The sequence below is a fragment of the Ursus americanus genome, chromosome 29, assembly GCF_024610735.1.
Source record: "Ursus americanus isolate L20-20 chromosome 29, mUrsAme1.1.p, whole genome shotgun sequence".
NCBI classification, from domain to species: Eukaryota; Metazoa; Chordata; class Mammalia; order Carnivora; family Ursidae; genus Ursus; species Ursus americanus.
Window position 1 is genome coordinate 859,058 of NC_142155.1, and position 22,612 is coordinate 881,669.

Below are 22,612 nucleotides of genomic sequence, written 5' to 3' on the forward strand. Positions count from 1 at the left end.
AAGAATACTAAAAAAATTGTAAGAAGTTCTATGTATTTTTTTAAAGTGTGAAATGTGCACATCCATTAGTAAAATACATAGATTTGTTGGCTAGATACTACTAATTTGAAGGAAGCACAGAAATTTTTGCATTTAAAAGCTTTCAGTTCATTTAGTGCAGTGAAATCGATGAATAATATCTTCCTTAAAAGGAACTTTAAAAAGCACAGGGACTCTTTCAGGGAGTACACATGGCAAAAACCTGGATAGCATAAAAGTATCCAAACTTATTAGAAATTACAAAAACATATTTTATTGAATCCATATGCTACCTTCTACATTTTCACAGAGCTTTTATTAATGATCCAAATTCAGTCTTCAACAGCACAAAGCAACAGTTGTCTTATAAAGGACGTAGTTAAAGACCTTTACTCTTTATCTTACAGGTGCACTGAAACAACACTAAAACAGCCAGCACAGTAAACTGTTCTCATGCCTAGTTAGGAATAATGGACTTTCTTTTCACTGGAAGTGGTCTTCAGTGGCATTATTGTTATAGAAAAAGTTTTTGGTAAATAACGGTACTAAAATCTGTGTTATAAGGTTAAATTAGTAAAAATTAGATTAACTGGAAGGGTCCCAGACATAAATCATTAGAAGAAAGTTAAAAAAAAAAAAAAGAACGAACTGCTGTATTTGTTTTTCATATACAATAATTTGCTGTTACAGTCTTGCTGTTGTGTCCTTTTTAAAAGATAGTGGCCTGTACTTTAGCACCCACTTTGATATGCATCCTTGTGAAGCCTAAAGAAACGCAGATTTTCATTTGTTTTAATTAGCAAAGTTTTGAGTAAGTGTGGTTAAATAAGAAAGTATTTCCAGGGTATAGTGGGGGAAGGAATGATTTGGTAAATATACATTGTGTTTAGTTTCTGCTTTCAATAAAGAAGTTTTACTATACCTTTCAAATTTAGAGCAACTTTTGCACTTCACCTTTACCATGCTGCAGACAGGAAGTCCTGTCTCAATAAAGAACATATTGTTTGGTTATAGCATGGCACATTGGCTCCTTGTGGTTTTTTATAACCCTTTTAAAATTTCACATTATAATGTATTTTATCACTTGTACAAATTCAAATTTTCTATTTCTACCTTCGGAACATTTTTCTCATTTGTATTATTAAAGTAAATATGCTCATTGATTTTTATTTAAAAAATAAACTGCTTTTTTTAGTGCTATTGCTCCTTCAGCATACAATTCTTTTCCTTTTAGCTGTACTGACGTTTCAGTAAACACAGTGCATGGCAGGGTACAACAAATTACATTTAAAAGCCTCAGTTTTGATACGTCCTGTATTCTGATTCTTTGAATTAACATTATCAAAGTGAATGCTATAAATTTGTCCATATGAAAAACAGAGAGGTTTCCAGAGATTTCTTCGCTTACTCATTCTCCATGCTTAATCACAAACAAAAACAAAACCCATGCCCTGTTTCCTCCCCTCCGTATGAATAGGCGCATGTTTCCAGCAATGAGAGTGAAGATCTCAGGACTAGATCCTCACCAGCAATATTACATTGCCATGGACATTGTGCCAGTGGACAACAAAAGATACAGGTACAGTGATCAGATGGATACTGGAGGATAAGAATACGCTAGCATTTTACAGGCTATGCCTGCTGCAACTGTGATGACTGTGATGTTTGTTTCCAGAAACCTGTAGAATTTCTAGATCTCTAACCCAACTAACTGCCCGACAGTTCCAGTAGCCCAAGCGGTGCCTTCCCTTGTAGTACATGTGGAAACTTAATTTTTGTTTTGCTTTTAAGGGGTACAGAAATGTCCTTTAAGTATTGAGAAAACTTTAAATAGGGGCTAGTTTAGGGTTGCTAAACTGTGTCTTTTATAATGATTCACTTTTCAATTAGAATTTTGAGAGGAAATGTTAAATTTGTAGGTACACGTAATATTCAACGAAATGTTTCATTTTCTGTGATTGTTTTGAGCTTTAAATAAAGTTCCTTTTTCTTGTGTTCAAAGTCATAACTGTTGGCAGGCTTTTTTCCTTTAATTTTAGGAAATTATTGAATTTAGAAAAATAAAATCTCATAATTCATTACGATATTAGGACATCTTTAAACTGGTAATGAATTTGTTAATTTATTGTTGTTTTTTCGTTAGTAGTTAACACAGTAGATTAAAAAAAGAACATTGTAGGATTTAGATTTTGAAAGAGGATGTATTATCCGGATATCAAGTAAAGTTGGAAAAGATACATATTCTAAAGTTTCAAACCAACCTTTGCTCTTTTTCTTTTGCAAGTAAGCAAATCAGCAATTTTCAATGGACAAAGCTTTTTACTTTCCTGAGGAGTTAATAATGCTGACATTTAAAAAAGGAAATTTTGAGTAGAAGATCAGAAGATGCTTGCTTTAAATTTTGGTCTTCTTTCTTTTCTTTTTTCTTTCTTTCCTTCTTTCTTTTTTTTTTTTTACTTTTTATAAACAGCTAGAACATTTAATAAGTTTTTAAATGAAGTCAGATTTGGTTTTTATCACTTTTTAAAACTTAGGGAGGTACTTTTTTGAAACAGGCATACCAGTGTCAAAAGTATACAGATTTAATTAGTACAGGCACATATGGAATACTAAAAAAATGGGTAATAAAAAAGACAGTTTTATTGTTTGTGTTTTATATTGTATTGCTTATTTTAATTAAATAACTCATTAGAGAGTTTGCTAAAATTATCTACTACATGGTAGAAGCTAGACGGCATTGTTTATTCTTTAAATATAGTTGATTTAAAATCCATATTCTAATTTGGGTTTTGTGTTGAGAAAGATAATGTAATTCTTAATGTGCTTTGAAATTATTCCTTTCTCTTCCAAATTTCTCTCCTATTTCTTCAAATATCTTTCATGTATTTTGGAAGGTTTATTTTACTTAGTTGATTCTTATTATTCTCACATAAAGCAAGAAAAATTTCAAGTATTGGTAGTAAGATGTCAAATTTTAAAAGATCAAACTGTAAATTTGTTTTCACTTAGAATGCTTCCGAAGAAATTGGGTTTTAGCAATTGTATTTAGAATGTTTCATGGAGAATATGTAACATGTAACATTTATTCTCTTGATGAGTGTGGATTTTTGAACTATTGAATATGTGTACTTTCTCAAGGTTTTGATAGAGCATATTACTCCATTTATTTTGGGAATAACTATAGTGCAGTTTTTTTTCTTGCATTTCTGAGATTTACATTTTATTTTCTAACTTTTAGCAATAGTAGAAAAAAGTTTTTGGCTTATTCTCTGCTGTCAAAGAGTGGTATTTGGTCAAACTAAAGTGCTTGTGATGCAAAATTAATATTCACAGAAGCCTATGCACTTAGGAATTTATTTACTGAAATTATGCTATACCAATATAGGGAAGTTTTAAAAAAATTATTCTTAATTTTGTGATTATGTATTTTTCTCCCAAGAAAAGGAATTAAAGAATAGAAGGCATATTGAGCTCAAAAGAGAATGAAATATGTGACATTAGTTGAAACACAGGACCTCACCAGAGATGTTATGAAAATATTTCATGCTATTTTTAAAAGAAATTTGCATACTACACAGGTACAATTCTCTGAGACTATACACAAATTATTGCTTTAAATTGCATGTCATATTTTAAAATACAAATGGAAGGAAAACACCTAAGTATATAATTTCATTTTATACCCTTTTCTAAGTGAATCATCATATACTAGTTTCTAGTTTTTGAATTAGTGAATTTTAAATTAACAATTAATAAATGATAGTCTGAATATAGAATTAAATATTATGATATTATTTATTACCTGAAACATTGTTATTTAAATGTATTATTCTTACAAAGTCAATATATTTGACATATATAAACAAACAGAAGAGGGTGTTTGGTCCCTTAAATAGAAAAATAATATTAATTAGATATACCCTCATTTTCAAAGTTTGGTGTATATTTTGATTAGTGGTATTTGCAAACTAAAGAATTTTCTTATAAGGGTTGAGAAAGAGAAATTTAGGAGATAAAGACCTACATTTTTTGATTATACAAAAATTTTAAGTTAAACTTAAGACATTATCTACAATTTTTAGTTCAATAGAATTAGAAAAATATTCTGAATGATCATAGCTAAAACTCTTTTTCTAAGAAAATAAAAGTTATAGAACTTTTGACAGTTTCCCCTTGCCTTTCTACCAACTACCTAATTCATCTGTACGTTGCCTAAAATGGAAAGTGGTCTTAAAGGAAGTGTGGGACACTTTAAGGTATAACTCTCAAGTATTTTGGAGATTTACTTAAAGGTGAGCTTGACAACTTTAAGCTTGACAACAGTAGTTTCTTCATGTCAATTGAATATCCAGATGTAAAATGGAAAATATCAGAATACAGATGGAATGTCTGATGTGAATAAGTGTGATTCGTAAGAATTCAGATAGTTGAATTTATGGGGGTGATAGTGTGCATAAATCCTTAAGGCATCACTTACTCTGAGAGGTCAGAAGGCCACTTGCTGCCTCAGAGTTTTTGAAAAGTGCTTGAAATCTTATTTTATGTGTATTGGATGTAAAGAGCAAGTTGTTGTTCTTTAGACTTAAAAATAAAAGATATACAGTTGTCTGATTCTACGGACTTGGAAATTCCAAGAAAACAATAGTCTGTATACTGAGCCTCGTCATTGCCTTCTAGGTATGTTTACCACAGCTCTAAGTGGATGGTGGCGGGTAACGCTGACTCCCCTGTGCCACCACGCGTGTACATCCATCCAGACTCGCCTGCCTCAGGAGAGACTTGGATGAGACAAGTGATCAGCTTTGACAAGCTGAAGCTCACCAACAATGAACTGGATGACCAAGGCCATGTGAGTAGACGGCCTCCCCAACGTGCCACCATGGGGTGGTGTAGCCATAGCTATGCTGTGTCCGACTGAAGGGCATGAATTTCTCTCCAAAGCTGTTTGATCGGCATGTGCCTAATTTGTGCAAAATCAAGGTTATATTTGCATCAGAGACTATGCCTGTTGCCTGAAGCATATCCTACGAAACATTTAATAGGCTAAAACTAGATATGCATTTGTATTGAAATGATAGAATCTCAGGCAGACATTTTTAGCCAAAACATTTGTTTGAAACCCTATGAGGTGCTAATTATTATGCTCCGAATGTGAATACTTGGGAGTTGGGTTAACATGGATAATGGTGTATTGTGTCCTGCCTGCATTCAGCTCTTCCTGATTGAAGCTTATTGCTTCTCAGTAATGGCCCAGGCTTACGCTATTTGTATATTCCATCTGCACGTTCCCAGGTGTTTTGTAATGGCATTGAATGTGTCAAAATATGTTACAGTAACAATTCCTTTTAGTCTTAAAACTGCTGTAGCATGATGTGTAAGTCAAAGTCAGTCATTCCAATAATATAATGATTTTTAACACCTTATTGTTATGCAATATTGCTCCTAGGCAAGATTTCTATGTTATTATTTTAATAAATAAGTAACTCTGGATACATGCTGATGTCCATCAAAAGCTAGCATTTCTATTAGGTTTTTGTTATTTGAGAGGGTTTTGATTGAGGCAGGATTGAAACGCCTTCTGAAGAGTACATCATACATACTCACTAGATCATTTTTCGAAGGGTGACATAAAGATAGTATATTTATGAGCAAATCTTTTATTTTATTTTTTATTTTTTTATTTTATTTTATTTTTTTTAAAGATTTTATTTATTTATTCGACAGAGATAGAGACAGCCAGGGAGAGAGGGAACACAAGCAGGGGGAGTGGGAGAGGAAGAAGCAGGCTCATAGCAGAGGAGCCTGATGTGGGGCTCGATCCCATAACGCCGGGATCACGCCCTGAGCCGAGATCACGCCCTGAGCCGAAGGCAGATGCTTAACCGCTGCGCCACCCAGGCACCCCTGAGCAAATCTTTTAAAACCGAAATACAAACTGTCATAAACTAGTAATACAGTTATGATGGGATATGATTTGCAAGTTGCTAGACAGTATCTTAAGCAGTTGACCTTAATAAAAACATTTAAGTGTGAATTTCATTGCAGTACTAATTCAGTATCTAGATTGTTGAGATACATGTATTTTACATTGCTTTTGTTTGTTGCCTTTCATGATTTAAAACAAAACCAGAAGAGTATCGTAGTAGATTTCATTTCTGAATCCAACTTCATGCCCTATATTTTAGTGCATGACTTCATTTCTATTCTTTTTATTCTTTACGTACACAGTCAAGGAGTAACGGTTATTTTTCACTTGATTTCAGGGAAGGAACACTAGTTTCTACTCTCATTGAGGGAGCTGGCTGAAATTTTGCCAGCATGTTCATTGAGGGGTCTTTTATTTTTGGAGTAGAAAATTTAAAAAGAATGCCATTAAGCGTGACTCGTTTTCAAAAGCTTAAATATCCTCTACTTTCCTGAGTTCTGTGGTTTGAGAACATATCTTTTAAAGAGATAACTGGATCTAAAGATACATACGGTCATATATAAGGTACACTTCTTTAAATCAGTATGGTCACTTTCTAGTTCTAATTCTTTCAGAACAAATTATTGGCTTTATATATAATAAAGTATCTGTAATATTTGATATAGTAATTTGTTTCTATAATTTTAACTTTGTAAATTCACTAGACTTTATATAAAACAGTATTATCTAGAGGAACAGAACCAGTAAAATGTGTATAAATATGTACACAGAGAGAGGTTTATTTAAGAAATTGGCTCACGTAATTGTGGGGGCTGGTAGGTCGCAGATCTACAGAGGAGGCCAGCAGGCTGGGGACTCAGGGAAGAGGTGAGGTTGCATCTCAAGCATGAAGGTGGTCTCAAAGCAGAATTCCTTTTTTCTCGGGGGATCTCAGTCTGTTTTTCTTAAAACCTTCAACTGATTGGATAAAGCCCACCCACATTATGGAGAATAATCGGCTTTACTCAGAGTCTACTGATTTAAATGTTAACCTCACCTAGGAACGCTCAATTTGTTGAGCGCCTGACTCTTGATTTCTGCTCAGGTTTTGATCTTAGGGTTCTCAGATCGAGCCTGGCATTGGGCTCCACACTCAGTGTAGAATATGCTTGAGGTTCTCTCTCTCCCTTTCCCCCTCCCCCTGTTGCAAGCACTCTCTCTGTCTCTCTGAAATAAATGAATAAATAAAATCTTATAAAAAATAAATGTTAACCTCATCTAAAAAGTAGCTTCATAGCAACATCCAGACTTGTGTTCGCCCTAATATCTAGGAAACTTGGCCTAGCCAAGTAGACACATACAATTAATCAACAAAGAGCATTTATTTAAACATAAAAGAATACATTGCAAACTGAAATTCAATTGTTTATGCCTAAATAATTACAATATTTCACTTTTAGGAAAAACAATAAAATATAGCAGAAAACAGGCAACATTTCTAGTGAAATGTGTCATCTATAGTTAAATTTTTCTTTTAAGGTTGTGGCAGGATGTAATACTTTAATACAGGGACGTAATTAATGAATGTGGAAACGGAGAGAAAGTTATATACCTGTACACTTTGGAGGCAAGAAAATTGCTTTTGCACATGGTAAAAATGTATGAATCAGTTGATGCCAGAGGAAAATGCAGGAGGAGAAATGCTCTCTTCCATTATTTATTTTAAAAATGTATATTTTTTAAGACTTTGTAAAAGGTAGTACAACGTAAAAAGCCACAGTCTCTGCCTTCAGTGATCTAGCCTCGATGGGGAGAGAAGACGTGCACACAGATAATCATGGTGTTGGCTCAGAGAAGTACAAACGCCACATTATTCCAGCCAGGGGAGATTGGGAAGGTTTCATGGGAACATGTCTGTTGTGTTTATTTACTCAGTTTGATGACCCCAGATGAGGTGATATTAGAGATTAGGCATTTGTTTCTTAGTCCACTGTTGACATGATTCAGCATCTAGGAAGACAGTAGTACCACTATGGTGGGACTCTCTCATTCAGTAGTCCTTTTCCTGTTGCAGAGACCTCTTAGGGACTCACCCCTCTGCCATCCTATGGTTGAGGTTCTCCTGACCGCAAATTCTGAAGGAAGTGACACTAATTTCTAGTTATTCAAGCTGTAGACTCAAATGAGAGGTGATTTTTAAATTTACTTTCTAACTTGCTTTCTTACTTTTTTTTGGCCTCTCAGTTCAAGTTTTACTATGCAAAAGGTATGTAAGCATTCAACATAGTGCCCTGAGAACTGCATGTAGACTTGGGACTTCTATTAAACACAGTGTGTTTAACATAGATTCACATCCTCACAGGGCTGTGACTGGACCTAGACCTGTATGAGACGTGAAATTATATGGCATTGGGTTTTCCTCAATGTGACTTCATCTTCTCAAATACCAGGGATTGTTTAGAGAGAAATATTGGTGAGAATCTAGAGTGGAATGTCCTACTACTCCACAACTAATCTTTGAATGTTGTAAAGACTTTATAATCTCTACTTACTCCTTGGGGAATCTGTAGCCAGCTTTATGTTAGATTGTATGCAGTCTAAGACGGGTCCTTGGGCTACCAATGTGCAGATGGTTAGCATGCTTCTAAGATATTTCCTTCTCATCGTGTGCATGTTTCCTTATTCATCTGGAATTTGTTGTCTGGACGGAAACATTTAGATGAGCATTTCCCTCAAAAATTGGAGGGGCACCTGGGTGGCTCAGTCAGTTAAGCGTCCGACTCCCCATTTTGGCTCAGGTCATGATCTCAGGGTTGTGAGATCAAGCTCCACCTTGGGCTCTATGCTCAGCAGGGAGTCTGGTTGGAATTCTGTCTCCCTCTCCCTCTGTATTCCCCGTTCTCTCTCTCTTTCTCAAATAAATAAATCTTTAAAAAATTAGAAGACATTTAACAGGTAATGGCACCTTTAAACCTTGGCAGGACTCATGCCCCAGTGCTGGGGTACTTTGGAAGGAAGCATGGCCAGTCTGCCACAGTCAGGGGACCTGTGGAGGGTCTCTTTCTCAGCTGCTGAGGAGTCAGTGACATAGAGTCACCCTAGCTCTGAGTTTGCCCTCATCCTCTTCCCATTTCTGCTTGAGAATCGGGGGGGCGGGGAGGCAAGGTACTACAGGGGAGATTGCCAAGATCTCCTTTTTGAAGGAACTTGCAACAGCTTGGAGATCCAACAGGTTAATGTTCATAAGCATGTCAGTTTGGCTCTCTAGGGCTTGGTTTTCTCATGTGTTATATTAAAGCCAGAGAATTTTGAGTGAATCAGATGAGCTGATGAACTTTAACATGCATATGTATAAGGAGTGTTTCATATACAGTGTGTGTGCAACAAAACCAAGGCCATCTTGCTATGGAGCTTGTGATTCGGTGTCACTGTCTTGACCCCTGCCATTTACAGTGAGTCAGGGCTAGATGTCATCAGTAATGCAGGAGCCAAGGATCTGCTCCTCCTTGGCCCTTTCCTTGACTTGTGCCAACACTGGCATTTAGGTCATCTAGAAAATTTCCAGAGTCAGCAGGTAATGTTTCCTTATTGAGCTGTTTTGTAAGGCACAGCTGGCATGTCTATCAAATTTCAGGCGCGTTAGGCCCTTCACATTAAAGATAAATAATATGCTTCTTTTGACTCAAAACTAGTGTCTTTAGAGTAGAAAAAACATGTATTAACCTGCATATGGACAGCATTCTGTATTTATGAACATTAGTCCATGTGGCTATCTGTGTTACTAGGTAATTCCAAAAAGAAAAAAAAAAAGATCCTCCTTTTAAACAGAACAGAGAGCATGGAAAATGCAGATCAGATATAATTATTTGAGTTTCAGCGTTATCATTGTGGTCTCCTTGTTTATAAGGCCAGGAGTTCTCCTGGGCTTGTTTTATTACATAAGCAAAATGTTATTGACCACTCATCATTATAAGTTTGATAGATCATTAAAAAGCAAATAATGCTATTTTATGCAGAAGAACTGAGGCTTGTTAAGCATTCCCTGAAAACATCCGGAGATGTATTAAATCCCTATAGATAATATTGAAAGCATGTTATTTTGCTGGAAAGATCTCCAAATTATTGTTGGCAGTTGCCCTTTAATGTGCAGACATAGGCATACATCAGCTATTTCTTTTTTTTTTTTTAAGATTTTATTTATTTATTTGACAGAGATAGAGACAGCCAGCGAGAGAGGGAACACAAGCAGGGGGAGTGGGAGAGGAAGAAGCAGGCTGCTAGCGGAGGAGCCTGATGTGGGGCTCGATCCCATAACGCCGGACCACGCCCTGAGCCAAAGGCAGACGCTTAACCGCTGTGCCACCCAGGCACCCCTACATCAGCTATTTCTATACCCTACCTCAGTGTACCCCACCTTATGTCAGTTTGGAAATTCTGTAAGGATAGAAAGAAATAAAGTTTAAATATGTATAGCTATGTGGAGAAATCTGCTCGAGAGAACAAAGACTTCATAAAACAAGAACCTATGTTCATTGACTAGTAAACAGAAACCCAAATCAGTTTTTATTTCCTTCAACCCAAGGCAGTTTGTTTTAATCTTCTGAAATGAGCTATGTTCTTATTTTTGTCTGTTTGATGTAAAGTGGCTTTCTCCAATTTCTCTTCTACTCTGGAATTTGCTGATCGCTAGAATCATTAGAATCAGTCTTGCACCTATGTTTTTAAGACGTTTTACCTGACTCACATGACCAGTTGTACACGTTGTGTTATGACCTGGTGTAAACACGCGCAAAGAAAATCATGTTTTGCAAAACAGTACTGAAGGGTTACTGAAGTTCTGTCCTTTTTTTAGACCTGGAAAGAGACTTTTCCAGAGCTTGCAGATTCATGTGTGTATCCGCAGGTGATACTCACGCTGCCGCCTATCAAGCAGGTCTGGTGGGCGCCGTCATCAGATCTGCCATCCAGGCATCTCCTCCATCAATAGAAAGAGAATTTTAGGGTAAAAAACAAAACAAAACAAAACTGACCACTGTGCTGGTTACTGCCAGGGGGGAAAGACATCCTCTGGTGGTTGCAACCACGCTGTCTAGGTCTAGGGCTGTTTGTTTTGGGGCTGGCCAAATATTCTGAATTTGGCTTTGTTAAACTGCCCATATCCTGAAAAACACGAGGCAGGTCAACCACTGTGCTTTTCCAAGACTTTGTTTAAGGATTTCTCCTCTAGGATAAAGAAAGGGGGGGTAATCAGAAGGGGGAATGAAACATGAGAGACTATGGACTATGAGAAACAAACTGAGGGCTACAGAGGGGAGGGGGATAGGGGAATGGGATAGGCCGGTGATGGGTAGTAAGGAGGGCACGTATTGCATGGTGCACTGGGTGTTATACGCAACTAATGAATCATCGAGCCTTACATCGGAAACCGGGGATGTACTGTATGGTGACTTACATAATATAATAAAAAATCATTAAAAAAAAAAGAAAAGGATTTCTCCTCTAAACTCCCAACTCCCCAAACCTGAATTCAAATCGTGTAACTCAGGGAAGATACAGCTCTATTAACTGAACTCATTGATAATACCTGAATGTGGACTCCCAGCAGCCAATAGAAAATTTCATTGGATAAGGCTATTTTTTAAAATTTTATCTCCTATACCTTGAAAGCATAAAACATAAAGAAAAAGAAAAAAATTCACCCACAATTTCATTATCCGGAGATGATCACTGTTCTTATCTTTCTGTGGGTCCTTTTTACTGTCTTCATGTCGTTGTGATTAGTTTGTAAACAACTTGGATCATTTAAGGTTTAAAAAGAAGCATTTTATTTTGTGGTTAAAAATGTCCTAAATAGCACTTAGTCGTGGCTGAATAACACCTGTCCCACTGTATGGACTTTCATTTACTTAACCAATCTACTCATGTAAGTGGGTTATGGTTTCTCCACTGTTACAAGATGGTGCACTGCCCATCTCTATACATGAAGTGCTTTTTTTTTGGATTTGAAATATTTTCTTGGCTAAATTCTCAGAAGTGGAATCATGGGGTAGAAAGTAGTTGAACCATATTATCAGATTGCCCTAGAAGAGTCTGAGTGCACCAGCTTTTCCATCCCCAGGTGCCTGGGTTTTGGAAATTTCGCTGTGATGGAGACATGGACATTGGGTTCTCCAGGCAAACCAGGGATGTTGTAAGCCACACACAAGGCAGACTCTTGGATATCCTTAGAATTCCTTTTGCCCTTGAATAGACATGTTACTGTCACCAATAGAGAAAAATTGTTCTCTGAAGAAAACCGTGGTGTGCAAATACTTATTTTTAGGAAATGGGTGTGGTGGAATTTAAATAATCATTTCAATCTCATTTTTAGTTTTACTGGTTTGGACTCTTATGTTCCATTTGGCTCATTATAAATAAAACGCAGATGAATTTATTCTTGTATTTTCAGAAACAGAAAATTAGATGTTAAGTTCATAGTTGTACACAGAGTTCCACCAAAATAATGACTTTTTTCCTTTAGTATTTTTATGCGTATTTTACAAATAACTTCTTAGTCCTCCCTTTCCAGTTTTGACATACTTTATTAGATTGGCACTTTTACATCCTTGGAAATTTTCATTTCCAACTGGGATTTATTTTACACATTAAACATTTAGTCATGGTGTTGAGATTGGGCAGAAGTTCTTGATATATTTGGCTTTCTTTCCTTGACACAGATTATTCTTCATTCTATGCACAAATACCAACCTCGGGTCCATGTCATCCGTAAAGACTGCGGGGATGATCTTTCTCCCATCAAGCCTGTTCCATCTGGGGAGGGAGTAAAGGCATTCTCCTTTCCAGAAACTGTCTTCACGACTGTCACGGCCTATCAGAATCAGCAGGTATTGTTCTCAGAATTGCTGTCTTTCTAGACTCTTCATTTCAGGTGTCAGTAGAAAGCTAGTTATCTTTTTCATGGTATCTAAATGTTATGAAGTGTCATAAAGCATTTGCCATATAAGACATCCAGGATGTGAGTATGTGTGTGTGTGTGTGTATCTATATAAACAATTTTTTATCCGTGATTCCCCAAGTAAGGCTACTTCTAGTGAGAATTTCTTAAGAAAAGAATGTGTCTCATGACTAACAGTAGAGGTTTGCTTTCCGTTTTGAGATGTTGAATCATGATGTCATAATTAAAATTAGAAATCATGTGGGGGCTCCTGGGTGGTTCAGCTGACTCTTGATTTGGGCTCAGGTCATGATCTCGGGGTCCTGAGATTGAGCCCCAAGTCAGACTCTGCACTGGGCATGGAGCTTGCTTAAGATTCTCTCTCCCTCTGCCCCTCCCCTCCACTAACTCTCTCTTTCTCTACAAAAAAAATAAAAATAAATAAAAATAAAAAGCATGTATATTGCCTAGGAAATAGACATGTAAAGTATGAAACCTGGATTGTATAATGGAACATGGGATTTGATAATTCACATTGTCTTAAAACTATGATCCATGTATTATAGGAAATAGTTCAGAAGCATTTATCTTACATAATCATTTTGGTATATATACAAAAAGGGCTATTTCTTTCAAGATATGCTTTAATTGTGACAGAGGGTGATACATATGCTTATAGTCTGAGAGATAGCAGTTGTGGAGTAATCTTTTCATAAAATTAGTAATAATTTCAAAAGTGAAATATTTCTTTTCAGTATAGGTAAGCGTATGTGTTTCTTTAAGGCTGTGTCAAGTAGGTGGGAAATTGATTCAAGGCAATTATTTAGTCCATGCAGTTATGGCCAGTTTTCATAAAATATAATGATGTAGTTGAGGCTGATGTGGTCTGTGGTAGACTTTGTTTTTTTAGGAAAAATATAACGCCTGAGGAGAAAAGAGGAGAGACATTCAGTACCTTTTAAGCAACCCCAGTTTATCTGTCACTTTTTGCCTCTCAAACACAAACAGATTGACAATGTCAACTGTGTATTTTTCTCCCAGCCTCTGTGATACAATAAACAAGATGCAGTGGGCTTTTGGTACATGTTGGTGATGATTACCAAGTGACAAGCTTAGACAAATCGAGTAATAGGGTAAAGAAATTGAAGAAGGGGAATTGATAATGACCAGACACAATGATGTTCATTTTTCTAACTTCCTGGCTCCTATTTTCAGAGCTCATGGAACACTGATAAGCACCTTAGCCTGGTGGTGGTGAACAGCGCGGCGCTCTGAAGCCCAGGGTCCCAGCCTAGCTCTACGGACAAATAACCTTATGATCATAGGGACTTAAGCCTTGGTGTAAAAGAAAACATAAGATTGGGATAATAACTACATTTAAGTTGCCATGAGAATTAAATGAAATATGCGTATAAAAGTCTTAGTGCAGCATACATAGTATGAACTGAGTAATAAAAATAATGGCAATAGTAACATACCTCTATTCAGACAAGGCACCGTTATATACATCTCTACTCTTTTTTGAAATACTATTTTAAATGAACATTTAAATTATTTAAATGAACAAAGAAGCTGTAATGAACTATACAGAATTCCTTCAGGACAGTATAAGGGGATTGTGGATGACTTTTCAGAGATACGTTTTCTTTTCCTTAGCGTTATCCAACAGTGTTCATTTGTCCTTAGTCAAAATGGCACCATCGGAAGTATGTTCATTAACTTTGTAGATTCCACTAAACCAAAGAGCACAGAAAACAAAGCATGTTGTGATTCTTAGAAAATAGGCTGTAACTTCGTTTGGGCAAGGTGGAGATCTATTAAGAAATAGATGAGATGTTATTAGTATCAATTATAAGATGGTATAACTAAAAAAATTTTTTTAATGGAGATGATTAGACCATTTGTAAAAATCCCACCCCCAAATTTCTGCTAAACTTAAAACATTTATTTCTACTACATGAATAAGATTGAATCTCATTAGAGCCTTCCCGTAGTGGTTAGCTCTGGTTAGACATTCACTGTAGGACTCTGACCAGGTCAGGACTCAACAGAAAACAGAGGAAAGAATAAAATTTTCAGATGAGAGCCATAAAGAGGATATAAAGAGCGACAAAGAAAAATACAGAGACAGAAAAGTTAAAGAAGCATGTATTACCTAATTCTGAAGACAGGGATGCGTAGGAGCTTAACGGCATTCAAGTGTTGTAAGTAACTTGACTAGATAGAAGTTGGATGTTACCCATTACCAAGAGGAACAGGATTAAACCATGTCACAGAGTCAAAGCGAAGAGCTTTAGTTCAGAGGGATTGTCAAAGGACAGGTTATCAACAGGAGACTCAGACTATGGACTCCAAGAAACGAACTGAGGGCTTCAGAGGGGAGAGGGGTGGGGGAATGGGATAGGCTGGTGATGGGTAGTAAGGAGGGCACGTATTGCATGGTGCACTGGGTGTTATACGCAACTAATGAATCATCGAACTTTACATCGGAAACCGGGGATATACTGTATGGTGACTAACATAATATAATAAAAAATATTATTATAAAAAAATAAAAAAATAAAATAAAATAGACTTCTGATGACAATGGCCATGGTAGATCTATCCCCTGTCGTATTTAATCAGACCCGTTTTTGGACATTAGGTTATTCTGGTTTTTTTTTTTTTTTTTTTTAAGATTTTATTTATTTATTCGACAGGATAGAGACAGCCAGCGAGAGAGGGAACACAAGCAGGGGGAGTGGGAGAGGAAGAAGCAGGCTCATAGCGGAGGAGCCTGATGTGGGGCTCGATCCCAGAACGCCGGGATCACGCCCTGAGCTGAAGGCAGACGCTTAACCGCTGTGCCACCCAGGCGCCCCCTATTCTGGTTTTTTTAATCATTATAAATAATGCCGTAATAAACATCTTGTAGAAACAAACAAACAAAAAAAGAAGTTCCTTCTCCAGTGATGTTAAAAGCAAAACATATCTTATTTGCAGAGTGAATAGGGGTGGGGAATGTCTCTTTCATAGCAAATGCATGTGTGGGTGATTTCTGAAATTTTCTTCTAGCTTTGCAGCTAAGATAATAAAATACCTGAGAAATAGGGGAGAGGAATGCAGTCAATTTTGGAATTACTTGTAGTTCTTCCACCATTTCTGTTTTTAATCACCTTACTTGACATTTATAATATTCAATATGATTTTTTTGTACTCTGCAGATTACTCGCCTGAAGATAGATAGGAATCCATTTGCCAAAGGCTTCCGAGACTCTGGGCGTAACAGGTAAGACTTGGGGAAGAACATTCTGGCTCTGATAAACATATTTGATTTGTTGTTGTGACTTTTCCATTGCAAGGTAAATGGTTAAATTTACTGACATTGTTTTGAAATAATTTTCTGATGAGGATTAAAATTTGTCGGTACCGCTGGGCTTTGGGTGTAACTTATTTTTGGCGTAGTGCTATGGCCTGCCTGTTCCTAAGGTGAATTTTGATGTGGGATGCTGGCTGAAAAATGCAAGTTCTCAGGGTGCACAGTGCATGCCACCTCTGAAGGGACCTTGAGAAAACCTGTCTTTCAGACTCAGGGGCTTCAGTATCTCAAGTTGAGAGCCTGCCCTTCAGGCCCTGGGGCTTCAGTATTCCAAGTCAATAGCCTCTCTGCATGTTGTTTTGTAATTTGCTTAGTGATGTCACAACAATCTATTGATTCTGTTTTCGGAATATGATGGGGTTCCATTCCCTCTCCGTTGCCTCTGATTTCCAACTAGAATATGAAACTACTCCCCATTGCCAAGAGAGCTGATGTTCTTTAGTTTCCAAATTTGTCTTGGCTGAGCTGACAGCCACACACTTGTTTATTTTTTCTGTGTCGTGTTTTATGGTGTTTGTACTAGGAGGGAGAGCAACCATAATGAATTCCACTCTGTGACTTTTATCAAAAAGCAGATCACCCTTGTCTGGGTGCCAAGGGTTTTTGAATTTATCGATACGATTCTATTCCTGTTTAGTTCGGTGCAACATTTTCTTAAATGAGTATTGATAGTAATAGAGAGTAATAATAGACTAACGCTCTCCAGATGCCTTTTCAGGGGAAGGCTTTGACTGGAATGTTTTTAAAGCTTTTAAAAAGAAATATTTGAGAGATTTTTACTCCAGAAATTATTCTAATACTTCTTGAAAACTTGGTATTCTTGAAAAGTTGGTATAGGCTACGTGTGCAGGAAGTCGAAATCTCCAATTGTTTTGTTTTAGGGACAGTTTGATTTAAAATTGTAGAGAGAAAACAATCAGGTGGTAGTCCAGAGTTTAGTTTCTTTCAGCTGATTATTTGGGCAAGGCTGCTGCAGACAGAGATCTTTTATCAGAATACAGTCACCTGCTTGCCGAATATTCTCATGCAGGGGCATTGTTTAAACACCATGCAGCACGAGGACGAAAATGCAGCTGCGATGCATTGGGTTTAGTGCGTGTACATCAACAAGACTGACCAGTAATAGGACTGATAATTCCCTCTGAAATTCTTTATTCTGTAGGAAGATTTGCAGGTGTTCCTGTAATGCCCGTTGTCTGATATACTGAAATCATTCTGTCTTTTTAGATGTTTGTTTTTAATGTGAGAACAACTTTGCTTGGCTTTTGTTATGTTACATTAGCTCTTGGTTAACTTTGCTGTCCGGAGGAGTTTCTAAAAGCTGAATAGTAACTGAGAAGGTCACCGGTGTGGGACTAATGGGAGCCTTTGGGGCGACTTCTTTTCTACCTTGACAAATACTTTGATGGAATCATCTTGTGGTTTTGGTTATAGCAGTATAGTATTTATCCACTTAAGGTCTTGCATTACTTTCATTTCATTATTTTTTTAAGCAGTGAACACATTTATTAAAACTCACTGAAACTCCAGGAAGGCAGTACTGAGGCTTGAGGAGCATACAGCCGGGAACCGTGTCCGGGCTCTCCCGTAGGACTGACCTAGCAGACACCTCACTGCTATCGATACTGGGGGAATCACACTGCTTGGATACTGTCCGTTCATTTTTGAAGCAATACATTTAAAAATATTTTTAAAGGTGGATTTTGGATAGATAACAATAGTGAATAAACCTACAAATAGAAGTGAGATGATAGGTGCCTATGACAAGTTTTCAGGAAGAATTCTAGAAATGTCAGCATAATGGAAAGGCATTTGAATTTGGTAAGTGAAAAAAATTGGTGGGATTGGTGAAGAAAAACCAGCTAAGCTCCTTGTTTGTTATCATGAGGTTAGAATGCTAGGTTTGGTAGTAATTTTTTCGTTCCCTTTGTTTTACTGGTATATAGGTTTGGCATTCGTGGTGCTTGCTATGATTTCTTTCCTGACTCTAAAACTTTTAAAGTTTTTAATGGACATACAGAACATAAGGAATTATGTTTTAACACTTTTTAAATTTTGTTAGATTTTAAATTTTTTGCTTTGCTCCAAATGTTTAAGCAGTACAGGAAAATTATGTTGAGTCTATACATAGCTTTCTTATGAGTGAAAGGAATAATTTCACTTTTTGTCTCCTTAAAATTCGTTTTGCTGCTTATGGTAGGTAGCTGTTCAGTGCCTATTTTGGAGTGCTAAATATTTATAAATCAACATTCTCTATTTAGAAATCTAATTTTAACATTTTCCATTGATAAATACAACAACTCATGTATGGAGAAGAGGGAATTTGGTCAGCTTATAGATTTCTAACTTTATGTTATGTATTATTTTCCTTTAAAAAAATTAAAATTATTTTCCTTTAAAAAATTTTTTAAAAAATTATGTATTATTTTCCTTTAAAAAAAGTTGAAGTTATATGTAAGACTTGGAGGGTGCATTGGGTTGAGGGGCTTGGGGAGGGAGCGATATTTTTTCATATAAATAGAGAAGAAAGCCCATGAGAAAAAGTTCATTATATTTCCTTAAAATCCCTGTCTGTTGTCTTATTGTTACTACTTCTTAGTATAAATTCTGTTTTTATTTTCCCCATATATGAAATAAACAAATTAACCAGGACAAGAAATAAACATGGACTTGTGATTTTTTTAAACTTTATAAAACAATTTGCTTTAATTAAAAATTATCCCTTCCTGGTTATTTATGGTTCTACAGCCTATTTTATAGGAATCAGTAGCTTCAGCCCTTAAAAGCTCTCCTGTAAGACATTTGCTACGTGAAAGAGAATTTATGTGCTGAGAATAGTTTCATTCTTCAGTTAGGCCTTAGGTTTGACCCTATAAAACTTTTTACTCAGGAAGGTACAGAAATTTCTTTGCTTTAAATACTTCAGGAAAAACATAACCATTTTACTAAATAAACTTGGCCATTTGATAGCATAAATTAGGGTGGTGATAAAATGTGGAAATTGTTCAAAGGCATCTTGTATAAATTATCGCCTTGGCTACACTCCTGCCGGAGGTGCCTTTTATCTTTTCTTTAACTAGATGGGAAAAGTCTCCATGACTGGAGAAAATGAAGGCCTTTTTTAAAAAGTCCAGATTCAGCTAATAAATATTTTATAACTGTTTCCTGCAAAATATCTGAAATCCTTTCTGGAACTTGCAGTGTGAAACAGCAGCCTCCAGAAAAATATCAATAGCTCTAAGTCAGATCACTTGTAGATACGACATTTTCAGAGCATGTCTTTAAAGCTTCGGGTTATGTTTGTGATGATCAATGATGTCTCCCCAAGAACTGGGTGTATGGGTTTGTATTTGAAGCACAAGGAAGTTTACACCGCTGAAACAAATAACGCAGGAATGCTCATCTCCATAGTTAATACAGGTCTAATCCAGTGGATGCTGTTTAATTACCTCTTAGCAAACTCCCCTCGAGACCACTCCATGACTGCTTTGGTATCCTTAATATTTAAAACCAGAATCATTAAAACTCATCGATGTGGTAGTAAAAAAGCAGTTTTATACAAAACTGCATCCTGACATGCTTTAGCATTAAAAAGCTTGTTTCTAGAAAGTCATAAAACTTAGTACAAGCTAAATATAATCAGGTAAATAGTACCCAGCACTCATTAGTTGAGTATTAAATGCAACCTGCAGGCTATGTGGGGTTTTGGGACTGACCAAGCTGCCAAACTGCCCCCAAATCAATACTTTAATGTACATAAAATATTATCGAGTAGATAGATCTTGCTTGCATTTGGCTCATAGTCAGCCACAGATATGATGTCTGGTTTTGGAAGAATCACTTAGGAGCAAACAATTTTAGAGCTGGGAAAGGCTGCAGAGCTTTTGTAGTCTGACCCTCGCTTTGTGGGGAACTGAAGTCCAGGGGGTTAAAACATTTACTTAGGGTCACACAGTGAACTTTAATGAATTGGAGCCACAGCCCAGTTCCCCTGACCCCCATCCAGTGTTGTTACTGTGAAATAGTCCCTCTCTCTGTAGAATACTGATTACATCCAGACCTAGATTCTGCCCTTCAGGCTCGGTGCAGCCCAGGCAGAGGGCAGGTGCAGCTCTGCTCTGTGCCCGGCTCTCCCCTTTGGCAGCCCTGTACTAGCACCTGTGTGGGGCTGCTAATGGCTTTTGGAAGTGCTCCCACAGCGGCGCCCTGTGAACTAGTGACTTGAGAGGTGGGTCAGGGCCCGATGTGGACTGCTACGAGCATGGGTGATGCGCACAAGCCTGTGCGTGCACTCCGCACCACCCATCCACACGCACACTGCTCTCCCCCGTCACCAAGATGGGGTAGTGATGCTCCGTGGAGTCATGACACACATCAACAAACCAATGGAGTCTACACTCTGAACACTAAGGAAGTAAATTCAGCGTGTGACACCTTAGAACAGTAGGGCAGGTTGTGTGAGATGGTTTTATCTGCACATATCCCTTACTACGAGTGTGTAGAGAGTTTTCACTGTGTTTTGTAGGTGGTATGACTCCTGGGGCCAGGGGATTCCTCTAGCCTTAGTTCGTAGTCCTTGAGTTGGGGATGCAAGGTATCCAGAGGAGGTAGCGAGTTGAGCGCAAGTGATTAAAGACCCTCTCTTTAACATATGCATTAAATACAGATTATCTATGTTAAATAAAACTGTATCTAACAACCACAAGAGAAGTCTGAATGTTGTTTGATACTCAGAAAATAGGCATTTCCGACAACGGAGCTCTATGTTTCGTGAAAACCACAGTGTTATTAAGATGAACAAATTGCTTAGGGTTTTGGTAGTTGAGGGACAACTGATGAGGTCTTAAGAATGGGCTGGTTGAGTGAAGCGCATTTCCAGAACCTAGAGGACGTAGTTATCTGATACAGGAGAGGAGGACTCTGAATCACTTCAAGTGGGAGATGCATACATTTATGTAAGTATCTAGAGTGTTACCCTTGTTTCCAAATACACACACACATATACACATATATATGTCATATAAATAGTTTACAATCAACTTATCCTGTCTCTTTAAGTATCCGTTCACTAAGTGTATGTAGGGGCCTGAAAAGAATGTTTGTTGCTGATACTAGAGCCATAGACGGTACCGGCCTGTGAGATCACCTTTTTGTGTTCCTTCTGCATGTGGGGCTGAGAGGTCAGTGCTGCCTCCAACCCCCCTGGACTCCCTGTTGCTGGAGGGAGAGCCTGTCCTGGCCGCACTGGGTGTGATGGAGATCGTGCTCCCCCAGAGAGAAGTTAGTTTTCTTTGGATGAGCGCTCTTCTAAAGCGACCTACCAAGGCACCAACTGATGGGCAGAAACGCCTCTTCAGAAAAAGTGGCTTTACGGTGTCAAGCTTTGGTGGCAAAGCCTTCCTCGTCAGAGGGAGAAGTAATGTTACAGGGGGAGAGGGTGGGTTCCAGATCACACCAGAGCCTTGGACTCACCTCCGGCCAGGATGGACTGCTTCACTGAGCTCCTTAGCACAGAGGGACAGCTTCTTACTCTCCGAGGTCGGCTTAGTTTTCTGAGAATGTTAACAGCATATCTTGGGTGGTTTTCGTCGTCCTGTGCTCCTGGTGACAGAAGGTAGCCCATCTCTGAAGCATTTCTTTCTGCCTGTGCCAAGCTCCTACCCTACCAGTGTGGGGGGACACTGTCAACACCAGTGATGTGTTCTGAGCTGCTTATTACTGGCGAAAGCTCCAACCGTTCCTAACGAGGCTTCTTTTGTCCACCTCCATCCCAATCCTTCCATTTAGAATGGGTTTGGAAGCCCTTGTGGAGTCATATGCATTCTGGAGACCTTCACTACGGACTCTCACCTTTGAAGATATCCCTGGAATTCCCAAGCAAGGTAAAACGCAAAGTCTCCTGGGTCATATATACAGCCGGTTCTTGACTGGAAGCCTGGGCACTGGAAAATTACACCTGTCGTCATGGGCACCCACCATGGCGACCTCATCACCAACATCCTCTTGTGACAGGATCCATCTCTTTTCTGTGAGGAGTGGGGATGGGGACCAGAAAAATGGCTCTTGTGGTCGTAGGTTAAGTCTTGCATGCTTTAGGCTGTGTATCTAGTTCGGGACCTTTACCTCACCCTTAAATCTCTTGTGGAAATTAGAGCTGGACTAATTGTGCCAGGCCCACCTCACAGGGAGTCGCCAGTGCCGGTCCGTGTTCACCCTTCCTTGCCAACTTCTTTCCTCACTTCCTGCAGCAGAGTGGCCTCTAGGCAGGGTTCGCCCGTTGGATTTATGCTGAGGAGGGCAGGCGCCCTCGGCAGACTTCCCTGGGCTCGCCTCTCAGCGTTTCCCCAAGTTCAGGCTAGTGTTTCCTCCGAGGGAGCTGCGTGCGAATGGACGGCGC

At 37.9% G+C, this 22,612-nt stretch overlaps 1 protein-coding gene across 1 annotated transcript in view; it reads left to right on the forward strand.

The window, feature by feature from the left end:
• TBX18 (T-box transcription factor 18) overlaps window positions 1-22,612 on the forward strand; it is a 29,350-nt gene that overhangs the window by 2,795 nt on the left and 3,943 nt on the right. Inside the window, exons 3-7 of the mRNA XM_045804538.2 lie at window positions 1,496-1,597; window positions 4,696-4,867; window positions 12,640-12,807; window positions 16,061-16,125; window positions 22,003-22,097. Coding sequence (XP_045660494.1) covers window positions 1,496-1,597; window positions 4,696-4,867; window positions 12,640-12,807; window positions 16,061-16,125; window positions 22,003-22,097 — 602 coding nt within the window. The remainder of the gene's footprint in view (window positions 1-1,495; window positions 1,598-4,695; window positions 4,868-12,639; window positions 12,808-16,060; window positions 16,126-22,002; window positions 22,098-22,612) is intronic.